General features: G+C 32.7%; 1 protein-coding gene across 1 annotated transcript in view; it reads right to left on the bottom strand.

Moving 5' to 3' along the window:
• Positions 1 to 4,054: 4,054 nt before the first annotated feature.
• Positions 4,055 to 17,171, bottom strand: part of LOC107675412 (signal-induced proliferation-associated protein 1-like) — a 41,512-nt gene continuing 28,395 nt past the window's right edge. The window contains 6 exon segments of the mRNA XM_016469731.1: positions 4,055 to 4,133; positions 7,415 to 7,616; positions 7,740 to 7,818; positions 9,042 to 9,126; positions 9,251 to 9,349; positions 13,778 to 13,901. Of these exon segments, the coding sequence (XP_016325217.1) occupies positions 7,434 to 7,616; positions 7,740 to 7,818; positions 9,042 to 9,126; positions 9,251 to 9,349; positions 13,778 to 13,901 (570 nt within the window). The 3' untranslated portion in view covers positions 4,055 to 4,133; positions 7,415 to 7,433.

Below are 17,171 nucleotides of genomic sequence, written 5' to 3'. Positions count from 1 at the left end.
TTCAGTGGTCAAAAGACCGTTGAAATCTCACTTGTTATTTTATGAATTAAAAACGGGGACAATACTTTTTCATAACAATTGCTATTGATTACTGATTATTATGTTGCCTGTATTAAAGCCCTAAGCATTTTAATACAAGTCACCTAAAATCACACTATGAAAAATAGTAGACATAACCATTGCAAACAACAAACAGATCAAAGCAGCAAAATTATGACTTTACAAAACACATTACAAAAATAAAACAAAATGTATTTAACATACCTTTTTTGTGAATGTGAATTTAGCTGTTTCAAGTAATTAAAATTTTTTTTTTTTACTTATCACGTGTTATGCGCTATTGGAAATGGATCAATAAAAATTAGAAATAAATAAATGTAATGAGCAATAAAATACATGGAAATTAAAAATAAATAAAATACATGGAAATGAGTAATATTTTTTTATCGGCATTCTGCACATTTAATTGCTGCAATTTTAATTTAGTTGAACTACTTTAGTTAATTTAGTTCAATTTAATATTTATTAATATTATTTATACTCATCGACATGTACTTTCACCCATGCTATAGTTAAGACGTGTGTGTGGGAATACTGCCTTGTGACAACGAAACTTTTCAGAACGTTTAAAGTTGTGTGCAAAACAATCCCGCACCCTGTTCAGACCCTGTTATATAATACATAAAAACAGTATTACTGTAATTTAACATGAATAGTTAATACGTGACTACTTTGAAACCGATAAATTGATGATAATAGCGCTCTTTTCTCATCCATGTCAAGTTCTTCATGGCTAAAGTTTTGGCGTGCCCCCAAGTAACCAGTGTAGCTCTCTGTTGGAGAAAATAATCACTACACAATTGCTCAGGTACACAGGTAGTTTTGCAGTGTATTTGATTTTACAGCATTAACTTAACCCATTTGTCTATACACAATTAAAGGAATATTACAAGCTAAATAGACCACAAAAAGTTAGTTCACCCAAAAAATAAAGTGTCATCCACAGTAAATATTTTTGAATTATATTTCAGTGTGTAAGAAAGTATAGCAAATGTTTTATGAGTTCAATCAAAGTACTATAAATGACACATTTCTGACACCAGCTCATACAGAAACAAGTTCAGTTTTTATTGCCAGGATCCCTCAGTTTCACAGATGCATTACATGAAGTGCTTTCACAGCCTCCTATGATCTAAAGGACTATGTCGCACACAGATGAACAGGAAATAGTTCTTTTACACTGCTTTTTAGCCAAGTAAATCCCACAAAATGCATCACCGATTGCATCAGTGTACTTCCTGTCTGTTTGCATTCTTCAAACTCAACAAACGGCAACAACTAATCAGCAAACTCATATTCCATCTGGATACAGTTTTACACACATCAGAGGGAAGTAACACTTATTTTGGCTCTACACTTCTTCACAGAGAGGAATAAAGATATATAGATTTCATTGTAATACATCAGAATCTGCTGGTACCAGGTTATCACAGTGACTCTAAAATAAAAGCATTTGAAGGGGAGATGACATGTATGATGTACAGTAATGCTGAAGGATGGTTATTTAACATTTCGTTTCCCTTTGCGGTGGTGCTGTGCATTTCGTTCAAGTCCGGCATGTTTCGTGAGTGTGTGCAGGCAAGAGTCCAGTCATTTTGCTCTTCTTCTCGTCACATTAGCAATGCACCTTTAGGTGAGGTAAAGAGTGATATTTGGGTGCAATTTGGAAAGACACAAAATAGCAGTTTTATAAATATGTGCTGTCTCACAGTTCAACATAAAGCACTCTAGGCAATTTGTGTGAGAACAAAGTAGAACTGGTCTGGCTTGTCTCTTAAATCTTTGTGAGAACACTTGAATCAAATTGGCTGCAATCTTTATTAATAGAAATGGTCTATTTTAAGTCATGCTTTCCTTAGTAACTTAACACTACGAATTGTTTTCTTCTCAAATCAAGAGCTGTTCAGATTCAGTGGGATCAGGCATAAGGCTTCATACAAAAAAAATAAAAAATAGAAAAGAAAAAAATCACGGCATACACTTTGTCCCATTACTAACATCCAAATGGACAGTTCTACAACTGTGAAAAGGCATGAAATGAGCATTTTTATTTCTCTGGTATGTGTCATAATCATAAAATATACAAAACAAGTCCAGCGAATTATTCCAGTGCTGAATTCTGATGCCTGAATTCTGAATTCAAGTGGCTATTTAAAGCAGGAATTAATTTTAACCTCAAATGTTCAGTGCTAAAACAAGAAACATTTTACCGATTACCACAGAAAATCATTTCGCCTGGTCTCGCATTTTGTACACTTGTGAAAAAGACATACACTTTTAAAAAGTATATATATATATATGAATTTATTTAATACACGAGTTTCACAATTTGAGTTGAATTACTGAAATAAATGAAATTTTCCACGACATTCTAATTTATTGATATGCACCTGTATGTATATATATATATATATATATATATATACATATATATATATTAAAAAGTATTATTACAGAAATTATACACTTAAAAACAAACTTATGTGTGTATTGTTTTCAGACACTTAACTGCATGTTAATTAAATTATTAATTGCAATTCAATGAAAAGTTCATAATTGTTATAGTTTAAATTTATATTAAAATTAATGCAATTGCAATTAATTGATTAAAAAAAGCAAAAAGCACTTTAGAGTGCCTTTTTAACCTACTTAAATAGGATTTCTAACTTAATGATTCTATTGTCTTTGAAATATGGTTAAAGTACTGCTGAATGTACTGACAAGCATTTATGATAAACTAAAATATAATGTAATTTCTAATGAAACATATTTTTTAATTGCACATTTGTAATTTAGTACATTTAAAATGTATTAACTTTAAATGTAATATTAAATAACACACTATGGTTAAAATTATAATCAAGTGCTTTGCATGTGCTTTAGTATATTAATAAACACATCAAAATAAGTGTACTTCTTTAAAGTACGACAACAATTATTTTAACTGATTTAAAATGCACTTTAAATGAAAACTTTTAAATTGACATTCTTATAACTTTTTAAAAGTGTACTTAAGTGTATTAAGAAATATCGTCATGAAAGTGTCTCTCTGAGTACACTTACAGTACCTTTTAATTTCATTAAGTAAAGTTTTTTTAAATGTACTTTTAAGATTTGAAGTACACTACAAGTGCACATTCAATACAATCAAGCGCACTTCTTTTTCACAAGGGTAGTCACAAACAAAAACAAGTTTACCAAAATGCACACATTTGATGATTTTCGCTCTTGGTGTTGTCACTCTAGAGATGAGCAAGAAGCCTTTAACCCACTGCCAGCAGAGAAAAAGGTTTGAACGGGCTCTGCCTATTTCTGATACTGTGATGTTTAATAGAGGGTTACAATTACACTGACATGTTAATAATTTTCCTCTAGTATATACACTGAAGCCACCTATTTCAACACAAATAAGGTATCTAATTAGAATGTATTGCTCGGTATCTGGACACGATCGTTTGCTTGTGAGCATCCGGTTCACTATGTAGGAATCGGATGAAAAATACTTAAAGATAATATGATTTTGAACATTTATTGTCACTAAATGTTTTCTAAAGTCGAGTCTGAGGGTTGCAAATGATGACTTTTGGACATTCCGATGTTTTTGAACAACATTAGCCAATGATTAAGAGTTTCCTACCAGATCGGATCTTGCACCACAGGCTATCGTTGTTAACACGCTGTCACAGTGATGGGACTACTTAAATCTAGCCCTGAAAACCTTTTAGGGTGCAACAGAGATGTTAATAATAGTAAGATTCATTTGAGTAAGAACGTACTTAAGCCGACCAGTTTGTTTGCGTGCACTTTTCTAGTAAGGCTTGTCAATGTTCTTGTCACTTAAGGGACATTTTTAGGGATTTGCTAACATTTTCATTGGCCTTTTCATGCGTCTTCTGATCTTTCTCGCTGCCATGGTTTGGCCATCGATGCTAACATGGTTTGTTGACGTTGCAGAGCAGTTCGGTGACTTTAATGAGCCGTGCCACGGTGCTCTGGGACTCCTCCTGCAACCGCTGGTTGTTCTGCCTGAGATTTTGCACCTCTGCTTGCAGCATTGCCTTGTCCTCTTTCTCCTGTGGGAGGCATGCAAACATAATGACTTTCAGGGTCGAGCGTTCTCACTCTGTATTGGCAGGACACATCCACGCCACATGAGGGGTTGCTATGCCTGAATATGTCGATGGAATGACACACAGATGAAGACAATGGCGGAAGCTGGGGAAAAGATGGCTTGCTTGATTTGCACATACAACAAAATACGCCACACTATTACATGCAATGCAAACATTGATCCTTAGATCCTTAGATGAACAAAAAACTGATTCTTACATTGAGGCCCTGATTTACTAGAGGTTTGCATGTATACACAGTGCCGTCTATGAAGTCTCTTCTGTTCACCAAAGCTGCATTTATTTGATCAAATATACAGTAAAAATAGTAAAATTGTGAAATATTGTTACAATTTAAAATAACTGTTTTCCATGTTAATATAGTAAAATGCAATTTATAGCTGTACTTTCAGCATCATTACTCCAGTCTTCAGTGTCACATGATCCTTCAGAAATCATTCTAATATGCTGATTTATGCTGATCAAGAAACATTTCTGATTATTATCAATGTTGAAAACAGTTTTTGCTGCTTAATATTTTCGAAGAAAACCATGATACTGTTTTTAGAAATAGAAAGTGCAAAAGCATTTACTTGAATGTCTTCACTTCTGATTAATTTAATGCATTATAAAAAAATATATATATATATATATATATATATATATATACTGTATATAAAATTCTTACTGACCCCAAACTTTTTTATTTATTTGATTGGCACTTCACCAATGGCAATACATTAAAAAGCAAAATAATTTAACACATTTCAATTGGAATGTATATTTATTAATGAATTGGACAGCTTAAATTTCCATTTATTGTGTGGAAAAAGTTAGTACACCCCTACATTTATTAAGTGCCTTAAACTACAATCAAATCCAACAAATAATAACCGAAAATTAGTAGAAAATCACTAAACAGGACAGCCACACTTTATATGAACCTTATTACAATGCTCTGGTTTGTTCATAAACCCTAAAACAATCTAAATGTCTTTGCCACTTTTGATCAATTAATGCATTCTTAATAATAAAAGTAATCATAAAAAAAATGTGCATAAATGAATTATGCATGAAGGACTGACAGACAATTATACAAATGTCAACAGGTTATTTCTCCCAAATGAATGCAAGACCAGCTACAAAACGGAGGGGTGTACTTATTTTCCACAGTAGACATTTTGAATGAATTTCTGTATATTTTAGATCGAACAAGCAAATTAGTAGCTTTTATTATCTCAGTAAATCAGGACCTGCATGCAAATTAGTTCTTGATTTCAGCAAAAAAAAAAAAAAAAAGCCCAAAGTGGCATCAGACATGCTGCATCAGTCATATGAAGCATTCATTAATTAAGCTCTGGACATTCTTGAAAAGACAAATACATGCATTTTTCATAACGTGCATGCATCCTGAATGATATTAATGCCCCAAAACACTGAAAGAGCAATGATGCCTCTAAACATGGTAGCAATTCACAGTAGACTGTTATCTGTGCATGTATAATAATGTTCATAAGGCCACACTTTTCTCTCAAGGTGACCGAAGTTTTCAGTAAGCTATGATTTACCTAGATGAGTGTGCTGGAAAACTGTGGGACATTATGCAGTCAACCATGCTCACCCTCGCTTTCCCTTCCTGACCTTATGTGGATAATGGGATCAAACAAAGGAGAACTGAGAACCTGGATCAGCTATAATATTCATCCTGACTCGGAGACCTTAAATCTATAATACAGATAATATCAGTCATACAGTTGTAGGTCGATGTTAATGGTCTGCAGTAATTCTATAATGTGTGTGTGTGTGTGTGTGTGTGTGTGAACTATGACACGCCTACTCTGTGTGCTGACCAGCCAATTACAATTAACCTCAAATCTCTCCATTTCTTAACATCCATTGTAGAAAACGAGCAATAACAACAAAACTAAAACACTCAAAAGAAATTTAGCTCCCATAAGCAGGAAAATTCTTTTGAGAAGTGTGTGAAATGTTCTTTGTGTCGAGGTAATTCATCATTTAAAGGAATGTTCCCAGGTTCAACACAAGTTAGGCTTTATGGCAAAATTTATGGCAAAATTAAAGTGCCAAAAATGCTGTCTTGTTTCAGATCCATTAATAGTAATACTAATAATCCATATAAAATAATGAATAGATAATGCTCTAGTTTAAATAATTAGATTTTTATTAGATTCCATTTTGCCCATTTTGTGTTGCTGTTAAATAGTAGGAAATAGCGAGAGAGAAAAAAAAACATTTTACCCTTAAGGGCTGATAAGATTATGTTTTCCATTCCCTAATAAATTATTAGGTCACACTTTGTTTTAAGGTGTCTTTGTTATGGCGTAATTATATATTTAAGTACTGAGCAATATTAATTAACAAGATGTGTAGAGTTAGGATTAGTGCTTGATTTGAGGTTAGTTGCATGTAATTATACATAATTTACTGTGATTACTACAGCAAGTACATGTAATGTGTAACAAGGACACTAAAATAAAGTGTTATTATTATTAGTATTATTAGTACAACATATTCTAACTTAACATTGTATTTTAAAACTGGGCTTTTCCAAACCAAGAAACTGAAGGTTGAGTCTTTAATCTAAATGAACAAATCCCTGTTAATGAAGAGTGTCACATAAAAATATGTTGTAACACTTTACAATGAGGTCCCATTAGTTAATGTTAGTTAATGCATTAACTAACTAACATCACCTCCTTCACATCCTTCAAGGAATAGTTCACTTTAAAATGAAAATTTGCTGAACATTTACTCACCCTCGGGCCATCCAAGATGTAGATGAGTTTGTTTCTTCATCAGATTTGGAGAAATGTAGCATTGCATCACTGTCTCAGCAATGGATGCTCTGCAGTGAATGGGTGCCGTCAGAATAACCGCTGATAAAAACGTCACAATAATCCACAAGTAATCCACACCACTCCTGTCCATCAGTTAAAATTGATTGAATTGATTAAAATCCATCATTACGATGTTTTTAACTTCAAACCATCGCTTCCAGCTATAATACGAGTCCATAATCCTACATTTCTCCAAATCTGATGAAGAAATAAACTCATCCTAATCTTGATTTAGTAACTTTTCAGCAAATGCTTATTTTCGGGTGAACTATTTCTTTGAGCTATACTTTTTCATCATTTTGTTGTTAATCAAGTGAGAAATGTCAAGCATGTTTTTATTTTTAGTTACTGATTAAAATCTGAGTAAAAATCTCATGCTCTACTTGCCTTAACTGCCATTGGTGGGTTAGTGTTGAGAGTGAGCATGGCTGCCCATTGTCCCTCCAGCAATCTTCTCATCTCCTCTGTTCACCCTGCTCAATGACAAGACAGGTTTCTTTTGCTTGTCCCGCCCTACCTCTACAGTCCCTCTGTGTGATTGGCTCTGTGAAGTAGCAGTGGCTCTTTGAAGTAGCGAAGAGGGCAAGGACTGGACAGGGCAGATATACAGACAAGGATGGGTGGATGTATTGAATGGGAGATATTTGAAGGGGTTACAGTGTGCTGCGACAGAGAGAGCTGTGATGTGACAAACCCACAGAGGACAAAGTACCTTTTGGAGGTCATCCTGCAGTCGCTTCAGCATGGCCTCTAACTGGGACACTTTCTCCTCAAGGTGACCAGGCGAGTCACTGCGAAGGCAGGGAGAGAAAGAAGAACACCAAACAAAGAAAAACAAAACAAAATGATGTCCAGTCAAGTGTTTGGATTAATTCAGATGTTTTAATGTTTTTGAAAGAAGTCTCTTCTGCTCACCAAGGCTGCATTTGGTGATCAAAAATACAGTAAAAACAGTAAAATCGTGAAATATTATTGCAATTTAAAAAAGCTGTTTTCTATCTGAATATATCGTAAAATGTAATTTATTTCTGTGATCAAAGCTGTATTTTCAGCATCATTACTCCAGTCTTAAGTGTCACATGATCCTTCCGAAGTCATTCTAATATGCTGATGTGTTGCTCGAGAAACATTTCTGATTATTATCATAGTATTTTTGCTTAATATTTTGTAGGGCTGTCACAAATGATTGTTTTGGTAATCGAGTAATCGGTCGATTATTTTGACAATTAATCGAGTAATCGGATATTTTTTGTGGTAATAGACCTCAGCAAAGACCCAAGCCTTTAAAATGACATAAAATACACATATAATAACAATGAGGCAATACAATTTTGTTCAAATAAAGTATCAAAAGCAAGTAACCATATGGTTTTATAGAACAACACTGTTAAAATACATAATATAACTATCATCTTATGAACAGTATGTATTATAACAAATGTCTCCAGGGGGCACCAATGGACTGGTGAACAAATCCTTGTTTATTACTGGCCAAACAACCTTTAATTCAAATGTTTACTTAATCTTTAATATTTGGCCACTTCTTTATGATAGAAATGCTCCAGCCACTGTAATTTCTTGAACAAGAATGTGGACATCAAAACACGCAAACTCAAAGGGAGGACTTGAACTTTTATTTTGAAATTGCGATATTGTGAAATAGTGTAACAATTTAATTATTTGAATATATGGTCAAATGTAATTGATTGCTGTGATCAAAACGGAATTTCCAGCATCATTACTCCAGTCTTCAGTGTCACATGATCCTTCAGAAATCATTCTAATATGCTGATTTGGTGCTAAAAGTGTTAATTCCTTTCAATAAATAAATAAATAAATGTTACTGTCCCCAAACTTCTGAGGGGTTCTGTAACATTTACAGTACTGTTTCATAAAAGCTGTCAGATTTAAAGTTCTCTTTGAGTTGTGAAGGAACATTTGCTAACCGTCTTGCCTCATGTTTTGAGCGCTGTGTAATCTAATGTCGAAGAGTTCATGGCACAGTCAGCCTCACCTGTCCTTGATGTCTTTAAACCTGGTTTCTGTCTGACCTGACTGGTTTTCTGGGGATGCTTGTGATTCATCTCCTGGCTTCCGGTCTGAAACCAAGCAGGACATTACAATATTAATACTCCATCTTGTCACAGAAAAGTAACCAGACCAGCATTCTTCAGTGAACAGACTAAACTCACACTTTCACATGTTCAAACACAAATGTCTCACCTTCTCGAGACAAAGCTTCCAGAATGTTCCGGCAGGCGTTGGCCAGATCAGAAATCGACTGCCACTCTTCTTCAGACGAATCTGCTGTCTCTGAGAGAACTGAAATCAACAGAAATATATTGTAAAAGGTCTTTGTGGAGAGTATTTATCATGTATTATCTGTTGGCATCTACAAGAAGTGTTTTTTGGTCTCAAAAACACAATGAAGAAACTATTTTGAATTTTTTAGCCAACACTGACCCAGAGATGCAGCTGATGATTTTTGAACATTCTACATACTATTTCAGTCTTTCTACTTCAATAATTCATGTTTAAAACCATGTGTTACATGCCGTTTCTTTGTAATTAATTGTGAAATTTACTAGCAATTTCTTAATTGCTAGTTAAAATTGTTTCGACTCCTTTTTTTTAGTGCAGACAGTCACATTTGCAACTGTTTGGAGTTTAGTGGAATTCTCTCTTCATCTGTCAAGACTGAAATTATTGTTCTATGCTTAAACGAATAAACTATGACACATTTTTGGATAACAAGATTAATTTATGGTTTATGACCTTCTCTGTTCTCCATTACATTCATCCCCAATGCATTTTTTTTTAGCATCCTGAGGGTCTCTGGTTACAAATTGGACCAATCACAGCTGTTGTGGTCTGTGTAGATGCAACATGAGTTACACTGGAGAGACGTACGGCACAGGATACACTTTAACCACTGCAACTATGCAGAGCTTACAGCATGAATCGGGCGCAGAAATATAAATAAGCCTTTAGTCTGTTCTTAAATCTGAATATAGCATTAAAAATGATTCTAAAAATGAATAACATTTACAGTTCATATGTTTGTCCAAGTGAAAGGCGTGGTGTGGGATGTATGATGCCTTATTAGGGAAATAATTCAGTATAAAATAATGAAATGTAATGTTTTCTGACACCTAATTGCATGTTAATTACAGTTAAATACAAATGCATTTTAGTTGAAATTTATATTTAATGCAATAAGCTGAAATTTAGAGAGCTTTCTAACCCACTAAGTAGGACTTACATCTTACATCTTTATATGTAATTTCATAATTATTTCTATTGTCTTTGAAATATGATTAAAGTACTGCTGAATGTACTGACAAGCATTTATGATAAACTAAAATACCTTAATGTCATCTCTATTGAATCTTGGGTAACACTTTATTTTAAGGTGTCCTTGTTACACGTTACATGTACTTACTATTATAATAACAATTAATTATGCATAATTACATGCAAGTAACCCTAAACCAAACCCTAATCCCAACCCTAACCATGTAGTAAGTACATGTAGTTAATTAATATTACTCAGTACTTATATGTATAATTACATTGTAACAAGGACACCTTAAAATAAAGTGTAACCGAAACTTGTATGCCCTGCATTTAAATACATTTGTAATTACACATTTGTACTGATGAAGTTGCAATTTAGTACATTTCAAATATATCCACTTTTAATGTAAAAATGATAATCAAGTACTTTACATGTGCTTTTGTATGTTAGTCAACACATCAAAATAAGTGCACTTCATAAAAGCATGACAAAAGATTATTAAAACTGATCTAAAATTTCACACACATGCAAATACAACATATAACTGATAATAACTTTATATGTGAAAATCAAATTTTAACTGCAGTTAGGCTTGGTGTTTGAATCATTTGCCAATAACTTCTAACTCTGCCCCCAATTGCACAAAGTGAGAGGTGGTTCCTTACTGACAGTCTGAGTTTGTTGAGTATTTACACATGCACACCCATATGCATTTTAAAGAAGGGCCTGGAAGATGTAACTGCTCAACAATCGAGGGGCAGAGGCACACAACAGATGGCCCAGAAACAGTGTCTTGATTTGAGGCCGTTTAATACCCTTATCCCAACCAGCCCTAGCCTAGCCCCATCTGTCTGAGCTTTACACTCATTTGAAAATGTCAGTGCCATTCAGGCCTTGATTCGTATCTTTTAAAGCTTGTTAAATTTGCTTATGAAGCGGAGGCTGGTCAGCTTATTTTTAAGCAGGCAGCATTTACTGTAAAAAAGCTTAGAAACAAAAGAGACTGAAAGCAGGATTAAATACAGTCTATCATGATATCTATATTTCTATATTTTTTTATCATGATTTATCTATATTTCATCTTATATATATATATATATATATATAAAGGATGACACCCAGACTCTTAACCTGAGAAGATGGGGAAAATATGGAATTATCAATATTAAGTGAAACTGTCGGATTTTGCCAAATTGGATTTAGTGCCAAAAAGAAGAACTTCAGTTTTATCGGTATTTAGCTTGAGAAAATTGCACGAGAACCAGGCTTTGATTTCATCTAAACAGTCCAAAAGGGAAGAAGAAAGAAGAGTAGAGGCTTGGAGGACAAATAGAGCTGGATGTCATCCGCATGGCAGTCGAAATTAATACCAAATTTCTTAAACATATGACCAAGAGATAATAGGTAGATAATAAATAAAAGAGGGCCTAAGACGGAGCTTTGAGGAACACCAGTAGTAACAGATGAAGAATATGATCTAAAATGTATCTTTCTCTCCCTGAAAGGGACGCAAAATATTCAAGGCATGTTTTCTACATTTGTTTTTAGTTAAAACAAGCCAGAATGACAATTAATTTTTAAATAAATAATTACAGTAATCAACAAACCAATATAACACTACACAGTAATAAATGCTGTAGCATTATTTACCCCTTCTTTCTTTCTTTGATATTCTGATTTTAGAATATAGTTTTTAGAATACTGTAGTGTATGATGTATCGAAACGGACTAGCGCCACTCACATACAACTCCCGTTACAAACAGGCCATACTGACCGTGTTTGAGAAATGAATACTTATAATTAATAATTAGATTTTGAATTAGTTTTTATTAGGGGTTGAACGGATCATAGTTGATCCGTGATCCGTACAGACCAGGCCCCACGGTTTGGCATACATGTGATCCGCGAATTAGTTGCAAAATTGAACCATAATAGAGTCAAAGTTTATCATTTTGTACATGTTTACACACTCAAGAGATTTTAAACCATTCCAGCACAAAAAGAGTTGAAAGAGAACTCGATTCGGTACTCGCACGCTGTTTTCTGTGCACACAGCCACACAGAGAGAGAGGCATATTTCAGACGGTGTGTGAACACTGAACTGGATCTCCTTGCGTTTGAAGAGACACATACACATAACATTATGACAAAATACCCATATCGACAATCATTCTGGTAAACGCAGTCGGTTATGTCTTATGTGAACGATAACAGCTGACAAAGAAATCGGATGTGTATCATTATATCAGACCCGTACATCAGGACTTAAAGGTACAGCAGCCTATAAATACCTGCTGCTGTCATTAATGCTAATAAAACAACAAAAGACAGCTTTGACAAAGATGAATCTATATTTAATTTATACAGTGAACACAATGCACTGTTATTTTACACATAATTATTACATTTCTGTACCTGAAAACTATGGTTGGACCTTATTTTAATTGTAACTTTGTTCTGTGTTTATCTATGCTTGTAATTTGTGTATTTGTTCTTATTTTTTATTGGCTGTTTACTTGTCTTTAATCATGTTTGAATTTTCTTAGTTAGGATAGTAGTTTTTGCTGTGGATTGAATAAGTACTTAGCTTTAAGTAATAAATAGAAAGCAAAGTTACATTAAAATATTTTTTTTCTTGCTGATCCAAAAAACGATCCAATGCGTGACTCAAAAACCGTAATATGATCAGAACCGTGAGTTTTGCGATCCATTGAACCACTAGTTTTTATGTTTATACTTTCTGTTTTTAAGTTCAGTTTTAAAGTTTTAGTCATTTGTTGTGTTTTTGTCATTTGTATTACTGTTTTTATTAATTCCTACTTCAGTTTTAGTTTTCGTTTTTTTAGTATTACAAGTTAAACTACATGAAAATGAGAAATTTTGCACTGGCAACAGGCTGAAATAATATAATTTTATATGTGTATATATATATATATATATATAGTTATTTCCGTTAAAGATGAATGAATATTTTTTTATATTTTTAATTTTAGTTAATTATAATAACCCTGGTTGGGAAAGAATTGAATGTTGTGTGATCTTCAGTTGATTCGTGGAGGATGCCCAGTTTTTCTCTGTAACCATGTGTATGATCTGTAAAATCTGTTCAGATTTGTACACATTCCAGCCTTTAGATTAAATGAAAGAGCTCCTGCTGTTTTTCAATTAATTACAGAGTTAAACCTCTCACAGTTTAATATATCAAAATATCCCATCTGTACTTGTGGAAACTGCACTTGTATATTACCAATGAAGCTAAAATAAAGCTTTAGATGTTTTGAAGCCACACAGTCACTGTGGAAGTACTTGTATGACGGATTATTTAATAACCCACTGCAGATAATGGCCTGCTGTAGCAACAGTGGTCTGAACCTATAACATTAACTATATCAGTCATTTAAAAATAATACATTTACTCTGTATTATCCTGTTAACATTAAGAAACACTTACTCTTAGTGATGGAGTTATGGAGGCTCAGAGCTCTGGAGTTTCTTTCTGCACTTTCCATGCAGGAGGATCTCATGGTCACATCACTGACCGACGGCCTCTCTTCAGGCCCCTGATCACACACAAACTAGACAGAGAGGAGGAACGAAACCATCAATGAGTAGAAGCAGGCAGTATGACCACAATATCATAGTAAATGTATATAACAATATAGTTATTTTGCTTGAAATTAAACCTCAAATTTATTGTACTGTTATATGTATGTACACTCTAAAACATGCTGGGTTGTTTGAACCCAACTTTGGGTCAAATATGGACTAACCCAACTTTTGGGTTAAAAATGTAATTGAAAAATTTAACCCAACAGTTGGGTTAGTCCATATTTGACCCAAAGTTGGGTTAAAACAACCCAGCATTTTTTAGAGTGTAGCAATTATGCATAAAGTGTAATACAGAGAATTAAATGCTACAAATTAAAGGTTCTTTAAATCATTAATTCCATGTATATATGTATGTACATATGTATGTATGTGAATTTTATTTGATTAACGCATGATAAGTCTGGTATCATTAAAAAAACGCTTTACACTGAGTTAAAAACAAGACTCAAAACAACCAAGTAATCAATAAAATGTTTCCTTCATCATACTTTTTTCAATTACATTTTTAACCCAACAGTTGGGTTAGTCCATATTTGACCCAAAGTTGGGTTAAAACAACCCAGCATTTTTTAGAGTGTAGCAATTATGCATAAAGTGTAATACAGAGAATTAAATGCTACAAATTAAAGGTTCTTTAAATCATTAATTCCATGTATATATGTATGTACATATGTATGTATGTGAATTTTATTTGATTAACGCATGATAAGTCTGGTATCATTAAAAAAACGCTTTACACTGAGTTAAAAACAAGACTCAAAACAACCAAGTAATCAATAAAATGTTTCCTTCATCATACTTTCTCTTTTGTCTCACTGAGTATTATTCATTCATTCATTCAAATTTTATTTTATTAATGCAAACCAAAAAATGATTAATGATAAGTTTGGCATCAATAAAACAAGTTTTACAAACAAAAGACTCAAATCAATCAATCTGTCTGTCAGTCAAATAAATAACTAAATAAATAAGTAAATTAATATTCCTCTATTTTCTCATCATATTCATCATACTTTCTCGTTTGTCCCACTGAGTGCATTGAGTAATAATTACACGTTTTATTTATTGTTTTTAATTTTATTTGATGGATGCAAACCAAAAGCAATATATATAAATTATACATAATTAATGATAAATCTGGTATCATTAAAAGACAGCTTTACACAGAGTTAAAAAAGAGACTCAAAACAATCAAATAAATAAATATTTCCTGCATTTTCTTGTCACATTGATCATACTTTCTCTTTTGTCCCACTGAGTACATTTATTTATTTATTTATTCGTTTGTCCGTTCGTTCGTTTGAATTTTATTTAATGGATGCAAACCAAAAGTATATTTATTAATTTAATTTATACATAATTACTGATAAATTTGGTATCATTAAAAGCTTTACACTGAGTTAAAAACAAAAGACTCATCACAGCAATCAACGAACTAACTAATAAATACATCAACACATAATTATTACTCAATGCGTAGATAAAAGGCAGGAAATAGAGCGAGTGAGAGAAAGTGATTTTATAAGCGGAAGAAGGGAAAGGATGAAATGGGAGGAACAGAAGGGAAGGAAAGAGAGAGAGAGAGAGAGAGTGTGGGAGACGGATCTGAGAAGTTAAAACCCTTCTGAAAGCAGCAATCACTTTCCAAATACAGAGAGTTACACAAGCGGATCCATCAGATGCCCTCTGTGTGGGAGACAGATACTGAGCACAACAGCAGCACATCATGCCATGATTCAGGTGCTTCAATGCATTGTGCTCTTCTGTAAGTGTCAATGCCCTTAATATTGTTTTTAACTAAGCCTCATCGTTAGGCGTGTAATGATTCACTTGTTTTCTTGGTGTATCTATGCCGATGCATATGCATCAATCCTGGAACATGGATTTTTGAATCATGAATCATTTGTTTTGGTCGAGAATCTATTTAAAACGTTAAAAAACGAATTAATCATGATTTGGTAAAATATCATTCAATATTTATATATATATAGTTAAATGTGATGTTTCCAGACTGAGAAATCTCATGGAAAAAAAAAAAAAATGGAATACTTTCCTAAGTGCGCTTGACTTAAAAATATTTTATTATAGTTTATTAATATTTAGAATTAGTTTGTATTTTAATATTTTCTGTTTCAATTTAAATTTTAGTTAAAGCTTAAGTAAATTGATTGTGTTGTTTGTTTTCTTAAATATGTGTATATTATGTATATGTACATATGTATATAGTTTTTATAATTTTTAGTTTTAGTTTATTAATTTTTATTTCAGGTTTAGTTATTTTAGTACTCAAGTTAAATGAAATGAAAATGCGAAATGTTGAAAAAAATTGCTGAAAAAATATTTAAGTTTTTTAAATATTTGATTTTATTTCAGTTACATTTTTTTTTTGTTTTAATTTTTTTACCCTGGTTTAAAAATGACCTTCATACGATTTTTAGCATTTTAGCATGATTCTTGACTGAAACAACGATTCACAGAATAACAGGGAATTTTAAATTGCTATTTCCAGACCAAGAAAACTCATGGAAATATATTTTTTCTTCTTTTTTTCTTCTTATTTTAAATGGAATATGGAATACTTTCTTAATAGTTTATTATAGTAATTAGTTTTAATTTTAGTATAATGATTTAGATTTAATTTAATTATAGTAATTTTATTGCATGTTTTTGTTTTTTCAGCTCAAAAATATTTTTAGATAAAAAAGTTCGTCAAGACAAACTTTAGGTTGGCTTGAGAAGCCTAGACTGAAAGTTTAAAGCAGTTGTAATAGCCTGAAGTTTGAACATTTAGATAGATCATATAGATGATGATAACATGATTCTAGCATGATTAGCATGTTTTTAGCATGATTAGCCTTTTAGTAGCATATTGCTGGCATGATTAACAATTTACTAGCGTGTAGCTAACAAACTTTAGGTTGGCTTGAGAAAGCCTAGACTGAAAGTTTAAAGCAGTTGTAAAAGCCTGAAATTAGAAAATTTAGATAGATGTTGATAACGTTTCTAGCATGATTAGCATGTTTTTAAGCATGATTAGCCTGTTACTAGCATATTTCTGGCATGATTAGCAATTTACTAGCATGTCGCTAGCATGTTTCTAGCATGATTAACATGTTACTAGCATGTTGCTAGCAAGATTAGCAAGTGATTAGCATGTTTGCTAACATGACTAGTAAGAAACTAGCATTTCGCTAGCATGATTAGCAAGTTACTAGCATGTTTCTAGCATGATTAAC

Source organism: Sinocyclocheilus anshuiensis, unplaced genomic scaffold (genome assembly GCF_001515605.1).
Source record: "Sinocyclocheilus anshuiensis isolate Anshui unplaced genomic scaffold, SAMN03320099.WGS_v1.1 scaffold1081, whole genome shotgun sequence".
In the NCBI taxonomy this organism is placed as follows: domain Eukaryota; kingdom Metazoa; phylum Chordata; class Actinopteri; order Cypriniformes; family Cyprinidae; genus Sinocyclocheilus; species Sinocyclocheilus anshuiensis.
This window is presented reverse-complemented; position numbering and strand designations above follow the sequence as displayed.